The sequence below is a fragment of the Topomyia yanbarensis genome, chromosome 2 (genome assembly GCF_030247195.1).
Source record: "Topomyia yanbarensis strain Yona2022 chromosome 2, ASM3024719v1, whole genome shotgun sequence".
Lineage (NCBI taxonomy): Eukaryota > Metazoa > Arthropoda > Insecta > Diptera > Culicidae > Topomyia > Topomyia yanbarensis.
In genome coordinates, this window is record NC_080671.1 from 322,020,676 (window position 1) to 322,039,629 (window position 18,954).

General features: G+C 40.9%; 1 protein-coding gene across 5 annotated transcripts in view; it reads right to left on the reverse strand.

The window, feature by feature from the left end:
- Positions 1-18,954, reverse strand: part of LOC131683754 (lachesin) — a 332,969-nt gene that overhangs the window by 43,521 nt on the left and 270,494 nt on the right. For all 5 annotated transcript variants that reach the window (XM_058966018.1, XM_058966017.1, XM_058966013.1 and 2 more), the window contains exons 7-8: positions 18,050-18,251; positions 17,793-17,941 (exon numbers count right to left, since the gene is read on the reverse strand). In XM_058966018.1, the coding sequence (XP_058822001.1) occupies positions 17,793-17,941; positions 18,050-18,251 (351 nt within the window). The remainder of the gene's footprint in view (positions 1-17,792; positions 17,942-18,049; positions 18,252-18,954) is intronic.

An 18,954-nucleotide genomic window follows, 5' to 3' on the forward strand; every position in this document is an offset into this window, starting at 1 on the left:
GAAATATATTATAATAACCCGGATACTGGCAGCCATGCTAACCTACCAGCTACTAAAAGTAAGAAGAAGTTTGTTTGTGACACTTTTCAATGCCAATAATCTGTTAAGTCAAAGGAGTTTTACTTTTGATCACACTTTTGATTCATCACCCTTTCATTCTGTGCAGTTCGATTTGGTGGGAACTGCGCAATACAGGTGGGCACATTTTTTCTATAGGTTAGTGCGGTTGTCATTATTCTTGGTTGAAGCCGATAAAACAGGAAGATATGAAGAAGAAAAGCATAAACAAATGGCGTAGTGGGCTTTTCTATTGCGATAACTTTTATTTCGGTTTTGTCATAATTATTATTTATCGGTATTTTTGAGATAAAAAGTTTCCCAAAGTGTTCGAAGATCGAAAGATTGAGGTAAAGCTCGGCCTTTTCTCTCTTTCCATCGTGCACCAAAGAAGCAGTATGCTCGTCTGGGTGTTTATGTCTGTGTACAGTGTTGCCACCTGTAGTAATTCTAACCAAAGAGAATAGGGAAAGAGACGAATAGTGTGAAGCCAAAAATACCTTATTGAGCAGACCAATCGTGCAATGTAAATAAACATTACTCATGCCTGCGTTAGAGGAGATAAGTATTGTACATCTATCAAAAAAAAAAATTGAGTTTTCGTCAGAATTTAGTTCAATCGTGATTGTAAGGTGCATTCTAGAGTATATGTATGAGTAACAACAAGCTTTAGAATTATTGCATCTCTTTGTTTCGAAATGCACATCTTTTGATAAACAAATCCAACGATCGACATACGGTTTGTTTCCAAAATATAATAGGAGTCATTTAAAGTACTGCCTGTGGAAGCGGTTGCCAAAATTCTAGTGTTAAAATCATCATAAAGTGAGTGTTGCCGTTTTGACTGATTTTCACTCTTCGTCTCTTTCCCTATTCTCTTTGATTCTAACCATCGAACAACTGTCTAAAATTTCAACACGATGCAACATTATAAAGGTGGTCACATTTTTCCGTGTGAGTGAGGTCATATTTATTTCAACGAACTTGAACTCTGCCAAACTATTCGGAAAACGGTTCGGATTCCTGAATAAATTCCAGGTCAATAGCAATAACCGATTCTGAAATCGATTAAGTCAGAATAGTTAGTTAGCACCATTCTTCGCTACATCCGGCATACCACAAGGAAGCCATCTCGGTCCAGTAATATTCCTCCTCTACTTTAATGACGTCAATTTCACATTACAAGGACCCCGCCTTTCTTTCGCCGACGACATGAAAATTTTTCAACAATTACGCGATAAAACCGATGCCGAGCTTCTTCAGAGGGATCTGGACAGCTTTAGCACGTGGTGTGATCAAAACAGAATGGTTTTAAACCCGAACAAATGCTCAATCGTTACGTTCACGCGGAAACGCCAACCGACTCAGTTTAACTACCATTTCTTCGGCTCGAGCATTCCAAGACACTCTCACATCAAAGATTCTGGAGTCATCATGGATTCGGCATTAACATTCAAACCACATACGTCATACATCGTGGATAAGGCATCACGACAGCTTGGGTTCATCTTCCGAATAGCGAAAAACTTCAGGGACGTATATTGTCTTAAATCGCTTTACTGCGCGTTGGTCCGCTCAACGTTAGAATATTGTTCAGCTGTTTGGAATCCGTACTACCAGAACGGGATTGACAGAATCGAGGCTGTCCAACGCAGGTTCATACGCTTCGCCCTTCGTCATCTCCCATGGCGAAACAGATTTCAGCTGCCGAGCTATGAAAACCGTTGCCAGCTTATACACCTCGATACACTCAGCATTCGGAGGGACTGCTCTCGAGCCCTGTTCGTCTCGGACTTACTCTCTGCCAGAGTGGATTGCCCTACAATCCTCGGACGTCTGGATCTTCAAACCCGCGTTCGAGCTCTACGTAATAACTCCCTTCTGCGAGTTCCGTTCAGGAGAACCAACTATGGTTGCCAGAGCGCTGTAACCGGACTCCAACGAATTTTTAACAGTGTGGCGACGCCCTTCGACTTCAACCGGACGCGGAATGCTATAAAAGCGAAAATGTTGTCAATTTTAAAATGTAATTAGTTTAAGCAACCACCATTGGGGCCAAGGGGCTTGTTGGTGAAGGTAATAAACATAAACATAAACATAAACATATGAGCTCGAATACATTCAAGATTCCGATTGGGTTTGACCGAGAAGATTTAATGGAGAAAGTAAAAACACATGCTGTCGTACTTCGCTTGTCTATATGCACAAATTCAGGGAAATCGGTTAATATTTTAATACAAAGTTATGTTTTGTCAAATATTAATAATTATTGTAATTCTGCCGGGTCAGCTAGTAATATTAACGATATTAATTTGTTTCCTTGAGTGACTCTGATGTACACTAAAATGCAAAAGCTATTTATAGGGAAATACAGACAAAAAATAATTTTGTATTCTTGAACCTACACAATAAGGACGCTCACATCATATTAGATTGAACATTAATACATATTTCACATTAGTACTTCAACTTCTTATGATACATGATGAAATGATAGAGAAATAGCGAGAGAAGAACACAAGGACAAAAAGGGGGTGGGAGAAGACGTGTGAGGAATGGTAGCTGTTGGTTAGTACCTTGACATTATTTTTGTATGTTATGCAATATTTTGATTCCATACATCCTTATTACCAGTACAGCCTAAACCTTGCAGAAAAAGTCTAATTGAAATATATGATATGAATTATACGAGAAATCTATTATTTCGCTACTAGATGGAATACTTGGTGATCTATTCATATATCATACAACATCTATCTCACGGCTGAACGCAACACTTGATTCAAGGGGTAAATACATAAACTGTGGAAACATATTCACTTTAAAGTTTTCCCGATAGGCCTTTCGTTTGAAACTAGTTTTGTTCACATTGGCTCAGCCACTTACAGACATTGTCCCGATTTGCCTAGCTGAGTCGCATAGTTTGAGCGAATCCGATACATTTATTCTATATGAAATGTGAAACGGCCTGAGAATGATGAAATACTTTCTCAAAAATCCCTACAAAAGATCTTTGATAATTTTGCGAACGAGTACAGCAGTCTGCAGGAGACTAATTCCCTGAAATCGCATGAGTAAATCATACAAATAAAACTATATAACAACTAAAATGCAGTGCGTCTGTGCAGAAGTATAAGTAGTTCTCAAACTTTTATTTACATATTTATTTATTTTCTGTATGGCACGTTGTTGTTTTGACAACATAAATTAAATATTAAATATTCTTTATATATTTATTCGACCCACGAAGAAGCTTAAAATCAACTTTCGTTCACATAGTACAGCTGCGTTTAGAATAATTTATTTGCATTAAAGAAAACCAAACAATATATGATTAATCGTTTTTATCAAGTATCAAGTATCTAAAATACACTAAATTGGTTTTGGCCAAGAAAAATTTCATCAATTTTCTATGAACAAAAAAAAATCTATTTGGGTGAAATATGCATGTGCAGGGTAGACTCCGCACTGTGGTCCCAAAAATGACGATCAAGAGTATTTTTTGGTTCTTGTTGATGTTGTCGCAATTTGATGTTTTCAGATAATTTTCATGAAACTTGATTATGCTTATAAATTTGTAAGCAACTTCACTTTCCTTCTTTCTTCTCCTATTTTTAGAAACATTTTTTTACAACAATGTGAACAAAATTTTATTTTCTTCTATCGTTTTTAGATTAATGCTTTCGTTGATTATATTAAAAACTCTTCCTACTGTTTACGTTTCAGCTTACTCATTTTTCAGCCATCTTCAGAAATTTAACCCCATTCGCCTCTTGCTATCGCTGGGGGAAACAGACAAAAGCGATAGCAAGAGGCGAATGGGGTTAAATTTCTGAAGATGGCTGAAATTAAAAATGAGTAAGCTGAAACGTAAACAGTAGGAAGAGTTTTTAATATAATCACCGAAAGCATCAATTTAAAAACGATAGTATTTACCAACGATGACCGAAAACAGAAAACACAAATTTTATTTTGCAACCTTGTAGAATGATTAATTTGAAGTAACTTTATTAAGCTTACTATTTATCTCAATATTTCTACGAAGGATACATAGCTACGTGTTAGTAGGGGTATCTTAAAAGCAGTTTTTGACTGTTTCTTCGTACAGTGAATTTATATCACTTAGGGTTTATTCTTGAAAGTGTCATTTTAAAAAAGCATGAATTCGTTGAATTATATTTTAAATATATTTTAGTTACGCATACTCAGCCATCACGTGCGACATCTCACCCGACGTTTTGATGCGGCATCTATCCCAACCCGATCAGAAACACATAACAGAAATATTTCAAAACTATATCTCACATTGTTACTTGTTATAAATTTCTGTTATTTTAACTACTAACGAGACCTAATCTATAACACAATATGTAACAAAAATTGCGTTCTGTTATAATCTTGTTATTTCATTCTGATCGGGAATTGTAGGGGAGAGATACCGCTCGACGACATTTTCCTCTGAAATCATAGATGACCGTGCTCATAATTAAAACGCATTCTAAAAGATCCCAACTATTCAACTGATAATTGTTTTACCCAAAAAAAAAATCGAGCAATTGAAATAAAACACGAAATTTTAAAGCGCTGCTGAAAATTTTTCGGTACTCGGTGATGCAACTGGACGCAAATAATCATTAATAATGTTTATTAGAATAATAATAAGGCTGATTTTACATCTCCAGTTCTGCAATTCTTCGAAGGACAAATTCTCAATATTATATTACCGTACTAGAGTGACTCTATATACGAGATATAGAGGCTGCGACATAACACCCGACGAGGCACTTCTCCCGAAATTACCTATTTCCAAATGTTATGTGGGCAGGTAAATGTAAAATTTCAGTTCTGGAAATAGGTCTCAAAATTTCCAAGCGGATCAGTTTCCTCTTACAATCTATCTTATCATCTTCTCAGCTATCAACATTCTGCTCATCGAATATAACTTCATCTAGAAACGTAATAAACCTATTCCTCGCCAGGTGACAAGTGCTCTTCTTCTGAGTCAGGAAAAGTTCCATCAGATAAAAACTTACTTTTTTGCGTCTTCAGATCTCGAGGGCAAGATATAGCTTCTCACTGGCCGTACATATTGGAATCAGTTCCGTTTCGAAAACTTTCTGAACAGTGTAATATGTATGGATAGCACCGGACCATGAAAAGTGCTTATTTCCATACCAATAGAGATTTCTGTCAAGGTGAAAATGACTCGGCTTAAGTGTCGACTTCAGAGAACCGGAGTGACACTTATGGGGAACCTTTTCAGGGATGAAACGTGGAAATGAGCTATTTCGGTTGAGAATCGTATGCGGGAAATGCGATGAAAGCTGCTTACTTTTTCATTCGCCTTCTTTCCGCTAGAAAATTTGTATTCCTTTGCAAATATATATGCGAGTTATGGAGGAAACTTTCAAGCATTCCTACAGTTTGTACCTGTATGGCATGGCGCTTCGGTAGGAATCCAGTCGTTTTATGCGCTGTGCTGGAGTGGTGATACATTTCGCACCCAATAGCGAATCGGCGATAAGCTCGACTTCTTCATCGCTAAGCAAACCCATAAAAACTAAGCCACGTAACATCCGCACAGCACACCGCGTGCAAGCGTTTCATAAAAAACATAAATACAATGGAAGCGTGATTTGAATGGAAATTGAATAAAGCTTTTCGATTATGATAGATTGCAGTCTGGAACGGAACTTGAGCAAACTAATACGCAAACCCCACGCTTCCTGTTCCAACGTCGAATACAGATTTTCTACATGCAAACTGTAAGTGTGTGCCTTACCCTAACTTCCTTGTGAAAACCCAGTCAGGACTTAGTGCTGCAAAACGACTGGATTGAAAAAGTCCCCAAAGAAGGTGATCGTCTTTGAAAAACAGAAATGGTGAATAAGGAGTGTCATTTTTTACACCACTCAGCACGTCAGCTTGTGTCATGTAACGAACGGATTGAGCGAAAAAGAGTAAAAAGCAATCAAAAGCATGGGTGGGAAAAGCCATTCAATCGTGTTTCATTTGGACAAACCGAGCGGCCCAACAGGGAACAAACTTCTATACGGTGCTACTTTGCTATTTCTATTGCTCCATTCCATTTTGCCAGTCTAACCTATAGCATTTGTTTGTAGCTGTGTACACATATAAAACGGAAACGGCGACAGTGAGCAAACGTTAGAAGCGCAAGAAGGGCACTGATTCATATTACCCTCACCCCACAACTCACTCCACCAAAAGACACATATGCATGCCGTGATTCAAGAGATGCAAAAAGATGTCGAAATTTGAAATGAAAATATTGTAACATATTTTTCATTCGAACCGGGTCCCGCTTTCGTAGGTTTCGAGTCAGCCAAGAAAGAGAGAGATAGAGAGAGACGGTCGGTAACGATGCTCAATACAAATATTTTCTTTCCCACTTTGTATGCCAGAAAATACTGATCACTTGATTTCCTCCGTGAAAACGGATTTATTGTCAACAGAATCGTGCTCGCCGTGCGGTAGCTTTACTTTGTGCAATCAAAAGTAGGTAACATAAAATTGAGTATCGTAACCAAATCTCGCTTAGACTGTACATATTGGAACAGCGCACACGGGTGTATTCTGGGATTGCTTCTTGGCCAAAATATTCACTGTTGGTATTAGTGTTATAATGCCTTAATATAAACTTAAAATAAACAATGACTAATTCTGGCTACAATTGGGTATCAATCCACGATTTTTTATATCCAAAATTGGCCTCTAATTGGCAAAAATCGCAATTTCTTCAAAAAAAATTTCTAGATCCGCTAAGATTGGGTGAGTCTGAATATTATGTGGATAGCAGACATATTCTGTCTGTAATTGTTTTACCACACAAATTTAAAAAAAAATGTTAAAGATTATAACCGACTTTCTAATCGATTCCCGGAAGGCCGAGTTTCGTTATCTATTCGACTCGTACTCGACAGTTCGTCGAAATTGGAAAATGCGCATGTATTTTTTTTTGCATGGGAGGAGAGTGGTTCCCTAGTAACAATTGAGGTTAAAAAATATATTGTACTTGTAGTGTGCTATAAAACTTAAACTGTTACTTGGGGGGCACAGTGGGACCAATACCAAAAAGGTGGGACAAAAAAAGGTGCGACAAAACCTATTTGAGGCCTTAAATGCCTTAGATTTTAGAGCAAACACTTCTTCGAAGGATACCCGATCAGAACATCATAACAGAAAGCTATCAAATTTATATCTCATGTTGATATATATTACTCTCTGTGTTATCTTTATGATATACCGATCAGGAATGCAAGAAAGCTTATATCAAGATTATATCTTCTGGTGCTATCATTGGATTAATAATATGATATTAATGTACGCATACAACGATGATGTTGCAGTAAGTTATATATTCTTTCACAATTATCTTTGAACGCTAACGGTTATACAAATAACAGTATATTATTTGCTTATACACTGAAGTCTCTTTTTATGCGTCGTAATTCAACTTTTTGAAGCGAATTTTCGAAGTTTTTGATTTATTTTGATCTGGATTTTTAAAATTTCGCGTTTTGAGTATAGTTTTAGATGCAATTGGTCGGAGAACTTGTCAGTGAGGGGTTTGATTGACTTACTTGGTTGCAATTGGATTAAGAGATGACATTGCCTATTTTCTGAGACACTCGTCTGACACATAACTTCGAGTAGGAGGCGTATGATTTAAATGTTAAAGCCATTATCATTAAAAGCTTTGGAATCGTGAAGTTATCAAAGAACTTTTCTAAAGATTATAATTTTCCCATAAAACTTATTTCGAAGAATATGCAGGAAGTATCAAGCAGTCCAGATGAAATAAAGAAACGTGAATTGAAATCAAAAAGCATTTTAAAACTAGTTTTTATGGCTTAGTCTAATGAGTATATAATTAATTTTCCTCTAATCTATGCTGCATATTGCGAAAACGAATTTTCAGGTCACAAAAACCTATCTGATATATTATACTGATCTCCAAAATTTTCGTAATGTATTTTGAGGATCTTGATAAGACTTTCAGCGCTTTTTTCTCCAATTTATGCAGGTTTTTATGAACACTTAAACCTTATCCAGTTTGTGGGTTTCTAGTTTGTGCGTTTTTTGAATTCCTAAACTATCGCGACTTTTTTATTTTATCCTCCGCATAAAAAGTGTTTGACTTTACTTAAGTATATTTAATGGTTGAACTGACAAGTGATTTGAATGCGTTTTAGATAATCCTTGAAATATCTAAAAACGTTAATGCAAAAATATTGTTAATTTCCTCCTTAAAATTTAATCAAATTTGGAAAAAAATGTGTAACAGAAAACAACATGAAATATTCAAGAATCCGTCCCATCGAAGAAACATCAACAATTTCTCGAATTTTTTCATAAATCTGTTATATTCGCAGTTGATAGACATAACTTCTGTGGAAGATTTGCATTTCTAGCAATTTATTAGGTGCGAGATAATTGTACTGGTTTGTTTAGTCTTCCCCATATCAAAAATGCCAATAACAAATCCCCAAAAGAGACTTATTTTGAAACCTCAAAACACATTTGTTGCTTTGAATCTATGCGGAATCCTAAATAAGATTTGTCGTATTCTCCGTAAAATAATGTACGTAAAATATCCGCTCAATGTTACCATGTCGCAACGACATTATTTCTAAAAACCACGTAAAACACGTTAACGTACAAGAGAAGCGCCAAAGCGCACTATTTTGAATCTAAAAATAACCCCTCTATCCTAATCTGAAAAGATATTATAAAGCTATTCAGTCTATCGTCATATAGACAGCTGTATTGGTGAGTAAAACTGAATAAAACAAAGCGTATGACACCAGGAAAACAAAGAGCACTTAGGCTTAGGCAAAGTTCAATGTGTGCGTTCTGGAAACGTCTTCTGCATCTATAATCGTTTTACCTTTGACGGCAGCGTGGAATATTATGCTAACATTAAACATCAGTCGAAAACAACGTCGTTGGTTCATGCAGGAAACTTCCCCATCAAACTCAGAATGTCCAGGTTCAAAGCGGCAAATCGACAAATAATAATCTGTGTGTCATATATTCACAATAAACAATCAGCCAGCAGGTATGCAATCATTTGGCAATGCTATAAAAGCTTTTTTGATGCATGAATCTTTTTGCTCCCAAAGCAAAAAGCGCCTTAATGTATGCTTTACTTTTCTCGTATTCTATTTTCAGACGCGCACGCTAAAATCATTGATATTATACAATAAGTAATACAAGCTATGTTGGGGTCAATTATGCTATCTCATGTTGTTATGATCGTGTTATATTGCTATCAACGTTTGTTATAAATGTGATATTCGTAGAGAATTTTTTGTTAGAATTTTTGTTATTTTAACACCTAACGGTTTCTGCTTTATAACAAAATTTGATAGGAATTTTTTCGTAACAAAATATCAGCATGAGTTATAATTCTGTTATTTCCTCCTGGTCGGGTATGTTTACAATATAATTGTGCTACTTTTTAAATATTTTTTTTGGTTACGCTAATGTAGAGTACCGGAGCAAAGAAAAAAAATTAAGGTAGATGTCTTCGGCAAACTTGCAGAATATTAAGTTTTCAATAACTTTGTCTAAGATACCACAGACATCAGACCTCAATTTTGCGGCGAAATTGTTGTTTTTGTATACCTGTATGACCCAAAAATCAGTTTTTCGACTTTTTCATGCTAAAACCTTAATCGATTAATTTAATATGTTCTACACACTTGCAGGTATCATTAAAATACAACATTTTGTTGAAAGAACTAATAACGTAAAATCAATGTTTAGACTTTTCAAACTATTTTCCATTTAAATTTGCACGATTATCATCAGAGAATTCTTTTTTTTGTGCACTTTCGAGCAGCCAAACTTTGGCTGTTCTGAAACAATATCATTCATAAAATAAATTTAATATTACAACGGAATAGGATATAGTGAGACGCATAGCTTGAGTGACTGCGTACAGCTTGCTGCCGTCGCCAATGTCGGAGCCTGCCGAGACGTGACTGATCTAGAGATATCAAAAACCTAGCTCACCTTCACTCTTAACCCTCGCTGGATTTTTATACGACGTGAAACTCGCTTGTTGGTGTTGTCAACCCAATCCTCGTATCTCCGCTGCGCAGGGGCTCTGACGGAATTATTGTTACTGTCATTAGCTCCCAGCTCACCTTTAGCCCGTGGGCCCTCCGCATACGGGGAACCCTTTGGCTTCTCTGCGTACGTCAGTCAGCACGTTTCCACCCCTCGCTGCGTAACCGGTCGACCCTAAGACCGTCGCCAACGCCGCAATTCGTCGAGATGTGAAACGATCCTGGGATACCGAATCTTAACTTGCTTCCCTTCACAGCCACCCTAGCAGGATTTTTAACCGCCGTGAAATTGCTCGTTTCTCCGCTGCGTAGCGGGTCCACATACGGTCGCTGCACTGGAACCCGTCGAGACGTGAACCGATCTGGAGGAGCCGTAAAACCTGGCTCATGTCCCTTCACGGCCGCACTCGCAGGGTTTATAACAGACTTGAACTACTCACCCATATCGCCCATAGTTCGCACTGCGCTAAATCTAGGACATACGAGGACTACATGCTCCGGTGCTTCTTCGATGTTTATGCACTCCGAACAAAAGGGTGACACCAGGAGCGGACCCAAAAAAAAAAAAAAAATCGGAGGGGGTCCAGAATTTCGATTTTGAAATGTTCAATGTAAATTTTTTAATTAAAATTAATTTTAATCTGGTTTGGAATGATTTGGAATATAGAACGAATTTAAAAATAGAAATTATTTTCAAATTTATCAAGGAAATAAACATTTTCGGGGGATCTGGACCCCCAGGACCCTCCCCCTGGATCCGCAACTGGGTGAGACAACCGGGTGTACGAACCGATGTAGGTACTGTTTAACACAACCATGACCAGACAGCAACTGCGTCAGATAGAAGGTTACTTCACCATGCTTCCTGTTTATCCAGGTCGAGAGAGCCAGTATGAGTCGGTGAGTGCATTTTCATTTTTCCGACGATTCCTAATCATGCTGCCATTTGGCCATCGAGTGATACCATATTCCCCTTCCGCTTATAGCATTCGTCATCTTCCACTAGGATGATCATTTCAGCGATAACGCAGACTTCCCTTTGATATGGTAATCCTGTACGCGCTCGCGACCCGCATGACCATGAGCCTGAACGTACTACTCAGCTTTACTCGATTCCGCTATGTCTCCAGCGCCGCAACTCAGATCGGGCCGCCGTAACTCAGTATCGAAGTTGATACGCTAACCAGAGAACATCTCTTTTTACTACTTGCCCCGAATTTTAGCTGCCATCTCGCAGGTATGGTCAACGTGGGTGTTGAAGTTCATTCGGCCACTTATCGTTACGCGCAGCTGTTTAAGCGCCCGTTTCGAGACTATGACATATTCCCCGACAGTGATTTCTGCTCGCTACAGTATTTTGCAGTTGCAGACCAATAGCACCTCCGTTTTGTGATGAGCTCTCTGGAGCTTCACTCCTTGCATCCAGTTTCCAATCCAGTCAATCACATCCATCGCCAACATTTTCAACTCTTCCAGTGTCTCTTCCAGTACCGTTATTACGATGTCGTCCAGGAATCCGATGATCTCTACGCCCCTAGGCAGCTTAAGCGTTAGCATGTCGTTATACAACCCGTTCCAAAGTGTTAGACTCAGGATAGAGCCTTGCGCTACTCCTGCCGTAATTCTAATCGATAATTCCGTAATGGCTTCCCAGCTTGCGCTATTGGACGCGCTATTGACATCTATCGTTATCGATACTGCACGATTTCCATTTCTTTTCTGTTTGCGCGCCATATCGGCTCTCTCGATCGCTGTCCGAATTGCGTCCACTGTAGACCTGCCCTTCCGAAATACGACCTAGTTTTTCGACAACCCGCTAAGGACAATCCTCTTCAAGAGTTTCCGAATGTGTATCCAACAGGCATATTGATCCTCCGTGGGCTCACCTGGTTTAGCCAGTAGCACTAACTTCTGTATCTTCCATTTGTCAGGAAACTGGCTCTCATCTAGAAGCTCCGACAGCTGGCGCTGTCAATACAATGTTGGGGATTTCATCTGGTCCGGGCGCGTTCTTCACTTGTAAACCCTTTGCGAATGCGATGAGTTCCTCATTGGAGAATTGTATCCCTTCGGCTCTGCCCCGCTTTACATCTTCATACGGTACAATCGGTCTACCATTGGATCGTGCTCCGGAAATAGCCCTTCCACGATAACCTTCAGTTTATCGGGCACATTTCAAGAGGCATCATGGGCCCTCTGCTCTTCGCCATTGTCACACGGTACGCGTCGCCCCAGGGGTTGTAGTCGGCACCCTGGCACAACTCTTTAAAGCAAATGGATTTTCTTCGCTTTATCTCACGTTTCAATGCTGCCCTTGTGGCGCGAAACACCATATTACGCTCCTCTCTTTCCGCTTTGGTGCTAGCGTTTCTTCTGGCTCTAAGACAGTTTGCGCGGAGGGCTCATCGCTTCTCGCTCCACCAGTACGCCGGATGCCGTCTGTTCCTTGGCTCTAGTTTACTTGGCATTGTTGCGTCGCATGCTCTTGCTAGCGTTTCTGTTAACTCATCCACGTTCATGTCAGAGGAGTCGCTGAAGTGCTTTCACAAAGAGATCATTGTCTAATGATTTCACCTTCCACTTCCGCTCGTGAGCACTTTTCCTCTGTATTGTCGCTTGGTATCGTTGAGCTGAACTGTAACGGATTGCCAGGTGGTCGCTATTCTTGTAGTCAGTTCATGTTTGCCACTAATGACGGGTTACAAAAGGTTTTGTCGATGATGGGTTGCCGTCCATTTCCGCGAAAGTTGGTGCTGGTTCTCGCATTGCATAGCATAACATTCAGTTTAACTAGAGTTTCCCTCTTGTGTTGTATGTCTGCTTCCCCACTCCAGTTCCCAAGCATTTGAATCTCCTCCGATGACTACCGGTTTTCTTCCGGTCAGCTCTTCAGAAAGCTCATCTAGCATCCGATGGAACTACTCTACCGTCAATCTAGGAGGTGCGTAGCGGCTACCTATAAAGATCCCATTAATTTTGGCAATCACGAAACCTTCGTATGAAGTTAAGACCACTTTCTGAATGGGGTATTTGCCCATTATGTGAATTGCAGTCATTCTTTTTCTATGCGCCGCCCAATTACTGTTGTTGATAGGGATTGGATAAGGCTCCGCAATAATTGCAACACCGCATTTCGTATCTGTTGTCTCTACAAGAGTTGCTGTACGGTGTCGCAATTACTGAGGTTAAACTGCGTCACCTCCATCTCTATTGCCTTTTTATACGCTGGGCATATAAAGCCTTCCGTCATGTGGTCTTTCTCACCCTCCTTTGTGCAGAGCATGCCCATCGGTTGTTTCGTGCAGTCTCTTGCAAAGTGTCCCTTTTCCCCACAATTTCAGCGCAGATCAGATCTGTCCGGGCCTTTGCAATTTCCTGCCTTGTGACCAAAGCCCATGCATTTGAAACATCTCTCCATTTATTTGGAACCTATAGGGACTGCCTTTAGTGAAGAAACTGACCACCAAACCTTGATTCGGCCTTTTTACAACAGGTTATTAGCTACTGTCGCGGAAAGCCGTTTGGACGCAGTCTGTGTGCCGCCGTACGCTTCCTTATTCGGATTTCCATTGGTGTATCTCGCAGATCACATTGAGTCTTCAGCGCATTTCTTAGCTCATCTCCTGTTGTTATCTCGTCCAGGTTCCTGCACTCAATCACTGTCTCGTGGGCTAGGTCCCTTGCGGTTGCCTCCTCGCCTAGTGACTTTTCAATGAGTATCTTGTAGGCTGCGCTCCTAACCGTCGGGTATTTCTTCAGTTCAAAGAGCATCTCACCTTTCTGAGTACGACTGGTTTTCACCACAATTTCCGTAACTGCTTCAACTCTGGATCATCTCTCACTTTCCGAAGAAGCTTAGCGCTCGTCCTTCCTTCCCTCATCACGACGAATAATGCTCATATTTTATCCCGACGGGGCTTAGGCATACCTTTCTTTTCCTTTTGCAATTTTGACTTCGCCTTTTGTTTTACGTCCGTTCGCTAGCCGCTTCCTTGCTTCCGATCGATTGCATGCTTATTGTTTGGTTTTTTCTTCTCTTCCTCCTCTCCAAGTGTCTCCCTTCTTCTCAGCAGTTGGATTCAGAGAACTCTTCGGCATCGCTTCTTCTTCCTCAGATTCTGCTTTCGTCTTGACCTAGTTAAGCGTCTTCTTCGGCGAACTCAGCACGCATCGTCAGCTCGATCTGCTCTCGTTCGACGACATTCGTGGCTGACTTAATGGTCGACACTAGATGCTTAATCTTAGTGTGAAGGTTGTTTTTGTCCTTTATGAACTCGTAAAGCTCCTCTAGTTCTTGAACTCCGCCGTGTTGGTCCTCTCAAGCTGCAGCTCGACACAAGGCCTACGGCTCCTTGGAGCGCCTGCTGCATTTCATGACCCTTGTCACTAGTCACTAGCAAGAAGAGAGGTCATGCTAAGGATGACACTATCCTTCATGGGAAATAGTGTTTAGATCCGAATCGGTGTAAAATCGAGGACGGTCCATCCGAACCTAGTACCAACAACTAAACGTCATACTTCCTTACTCAGGGAGTAGAACAGCACGCCTGTCAGCCCAAAGTCGCCGTTCAATTCGTAATCCGTGTCCTGTCCGTTGACATCCGCCATGGCCAGTATACCGTAAACTGGATCTGCTTTCGGAGCTATGGCATTTTTAGAGGTTTAGCAGAGCCCAATCCAAACCCCATCATATCCTAGCAAGACTTCCCAACTCGCAATAAGGGCGGAGGGTGCGTGGTCGTTGAGCCCCTGGACTCCTGTCCTTCCTGTCCCTGCTGCGCCCGTTTCTTTTAGTTTAGAGAGTAGAAAAAAAAACTTTCAAAAAAGCTCTGAGAATGCAGAAAAAGGTTCAAAATCCTACTCAGTGAACAGGTTTGGGCTTGCCATCACCCGACCTGCTAAAAACCACTAAAAGCCATATAGCACCGCAACTCCTTTAAGCCCTGAGGTTGCTCTCTCTTTTCATTTCGCTCCACTTCCTCGATGAGCCAATCACCTCCCGCCCTTACTTGTTCGCGAGCTACTCGGTCTAATCCTCGACAATGGATCTAACATACTCCGGCGGAGATTTCCCCGGTGAGAGAGGTTTTCCCGAAATCAAGCGGTAAATTTCTCCCTATACCAATGTTCGTTTCCGTGAGCCACTTAGCTCCCCACTTCGTCCCGATCTACTCGATCTAGTTCCCGGCAGTAGACCTAGCCGACTCAATGGGCCAGCCAGTAGGTGCTGAGATCCATCCAGCGATTTCGGGTGGCGCTCCAATGACCCACTGCTAGCTGTATGACGTGGTCTACTCGGTCTAATCCTTGGCGGTGGATCTACTAACTGTAGGTTGTGGAGGTCGATCCGGCGATTCCAGTGAAGCCTGACGTCCGATTCACTGACATCCCGACGACCCAAACTACATCGCGTACTACTCAACTGATCCCCGATGGTGAGCCTAGTTTACACCGTCGGAGAGTTCCTCGGCACCGAAATATCTCTCGATACCCGACACAGCGACTTTCTAGCCAATGGCGTTACTTTGTTGGTCCCTTCGCCACTTCCTCTGCAGCTCGGAGAGCATACTCGTAACCACTCTGTTGGCAGCGTCGTGGCTCATCTCTTCGACGATTTTGTCAACTATCACACCAGGCATTCCCCTACGAGCTTTTTTCGAAGCTAGGGCATTCGAAGACCACGTGTTCCAGTGTCTCTTGTACGTTCGCACACTCCGGGCAAAGGGGTGACGAAGCATGTCCAAACAGATGCAAGTACTTCCGGAAGCATCCGTGTCCGGACAAAAAAATGCGTGAAATGGAAGTTCACCTCTCCATACTTCCTATTAACCCAAGCCAACACATTTAGGATGAGTCGGTGAGTCCACCATCCTTTCTCCGCGTTGTTACACTCCTGCTGCCACTTAGCCATTTAGTTCGGATTTAGTTCGGCCCAGCCTTCTTGCGTTACGCGCATTTCTCCACGTCCTCAGCCAGAGTGGCACAGATGGGGACCATCCCGACGATAACGCATACTGCCGCCAACGATATTGTTCTGTAAGCACTCGCGACTCGTACGGCCATCAGCCGGAAAGTCCTGTTCAGCTTTTCACGGCTCCGCTTGGTTTTCAGCACAGCATCCCAGGCAGGAATCCCATATCGGAGTATCGATAACGAAATAGTAGATAGCGGACATCTCGTGCTACTTGTCGGGCCGCCGACGTTTGGCATGATTCTCGCTATTGCGTTCGATGCCTTCGCCTACTTTTCGCAGGTGTAGTCGATGTGGTTGTTGAAGCTCAACCGGTCGTCGATTATCACTCCCAATTGCTTCAGAGTACGCTTCGATGCAATCACGTATATAGTCCTCCCATCGATTGCAATTCAATTTCATTTAGTATTGACTTTTGGTTCCGGAGTTACAGGTTGGTTATTTCGGTCGGTTAAACAGGTACAATCGTAATACCTCATATGTTCAAAACCTATCGAAATGTATTTCAAATTACTTCGATTCGCGTATTGTCCACTATCGATAATTCTGAAATTACCAGGTTCGGGGTATATTTCAAAACTAAAGCCATAGTCTCAAATGGAAGGTATAACATGCAATTTGGTGTTGGAGCCCCTAAACGCTTTGACGTTTATTTTTGTTTCGTTCGCACTCGAGAGCGAGTATGTACAGCAGCAACTCGACAAAATGCTAGATTATCTCGAGATAGACAATAATAAGGCAAAATAATGACGTAACTTGCCACATCTATTGCCCAGAAAGTTGTTGACTGATTTTTACTGTATAGGATTTTAAGTTCTTTGGATCCATTGCTCTATGTAGTCGCAAATGTGAATGTATTTACTTTGTCGCAAAGTTCTGCATTCACCATGATAGTCGATTTTATGATCTTGTTCTGAAGAAACACCATTTCTTACCACAAGAGCAATAAAATGTCCCTTCTCAACAGTTTTTTATTGCAGGTTATAAAACATGCACCAAACATTTAAATTAATCCACAAACCAACTGTGTGCGATCGACATCTCTTTGTTTGACAATAGCCGCAATATTTTTTATCCGACCAAAAAGAGTGATATTTTTAACAATAGATTAGATGGAAACGTCAAAATAACGATAACGAGATATTCAACTGTCAGATTGAATGAAAACAAATACTAATAATTCTACTGTTCTCACAACACTCAATTGGTCAAAGAAATTTTACATTTCATTCTCATTCGTTGGACATCTTCACTAAGTAAGCATGACAGCGTGTTGTTCCTGTGTCAAAACACATTACTCCGACGAAGAACGTTAAACCGCAGATTGGAATTTCGATTAGAAATACTAATATTACTGGACGGTTCCACCTGAACCGATATTGATAATGACTGTTATCCTTAAGGAACATTTTACAAATTACATTCTCTCAGGCTAAGATGTTTTAATACACTGCCGACGGGCAAGTTCTGCCAATATGGGACGTGACGGGAAAATAAAAAAAAAACAACACGACCGTAAGATAGTCCTGGCATAAAGTAGATAGGGGGAGCCGGACAAAAAAAAATATAAAAGAAAAAAGCGGAAAGACATCAAGGAAAAAGGCAAAGCGACGAAAACAGTAAAGTTTGGTCGATTACAAACAACTTGGCTGCCGCCATCATCAACTCACCGTACAGTCTCATCGTTCCGTCGGCTCTCCCCAGCGAATTTGTGCTAACGCAGTGATAGGTACCGACATCGCTGGGAGAAAAGAATCGCACCACCAGTCGCATGTTCGTCCGGAATCCATGTCGCTCCTCGGTGATTCCGTACTTGGGCCTACGGGTGGAATGGAAGCAGAAGCATAGCATCAAAACAGGGGAAGTCAAATCGATCGCCATCATAATAGTAAAAACTCATCGCTGGGAGCGGAACGTTTGGCCTTACCCATCCAGCAGCATTTCTGGCCTCGATTGACCTTGCTCGTAATTGCTGTTGGTGATTCCGGTGAAACTAGCGGGCAGTACGCGGCCACCTTTCAGCCAGTAGGACACCGGCATTGGTGAAGCTTCCACGGAGCACTCGAGCTGGACGTCCGAGCCCAGTGGGGCTCCCAGCAGTTGACTTGTTGGACGTACCGATGGCGCAACTGGTGACGGCGGCAACGGGTTATGAGTCGGAGAAGCGTGAAATAGGGGAGAACATTCATTATTAAAACAAGGTTTTGTGTGCATGTGTAAGTGGATAGATGTGTGCAATAGACGGTAAATCAAATCAGAAATCCTTTATCAGCAATTGCCAGTAGTTTGGCAGTACGAATCAGGTAGGCCGTTTCGGGTCGGCATGAGAGGCACATAATTTATTCATAGATCGATGCTCTTTGCCAATGATTCACAGATTCCGAAGGTTCATGCTGTCCGATAGCCTTTTCTGTTCATGTCAGACTTTTATTATATAGAGCACATGGGGTTTCGGATGGATTGTTATGGTGTTTACTATGGATGTTCATTAGTAAAGGAGTCCTAATGATGTTCGAAAGGAGCCTTTTAAACCATGATTTAGTGATTTTTTTACGGGCAATGTAAATCTATGAACTAGTTTTATGATAAATTACAGCATGTTAGATAGTTTGTCAAAACAAGATATAAACATTATTCAATAGTTACACTGAAAATATAAATGCGTAAATATAGTGAAATTGATCGTGTAATGTACGAGTTCTTTAGTCGTTTTCTGCAACGAAATATTTTCGTGCATTGTAAATAGTAGGTTTCGTTCATTTCATGAACTGAACAATGGCCGATTGTTCAACAAAAGATTTCGCAAATTTTACATAGTTAGTGTAAATTGCA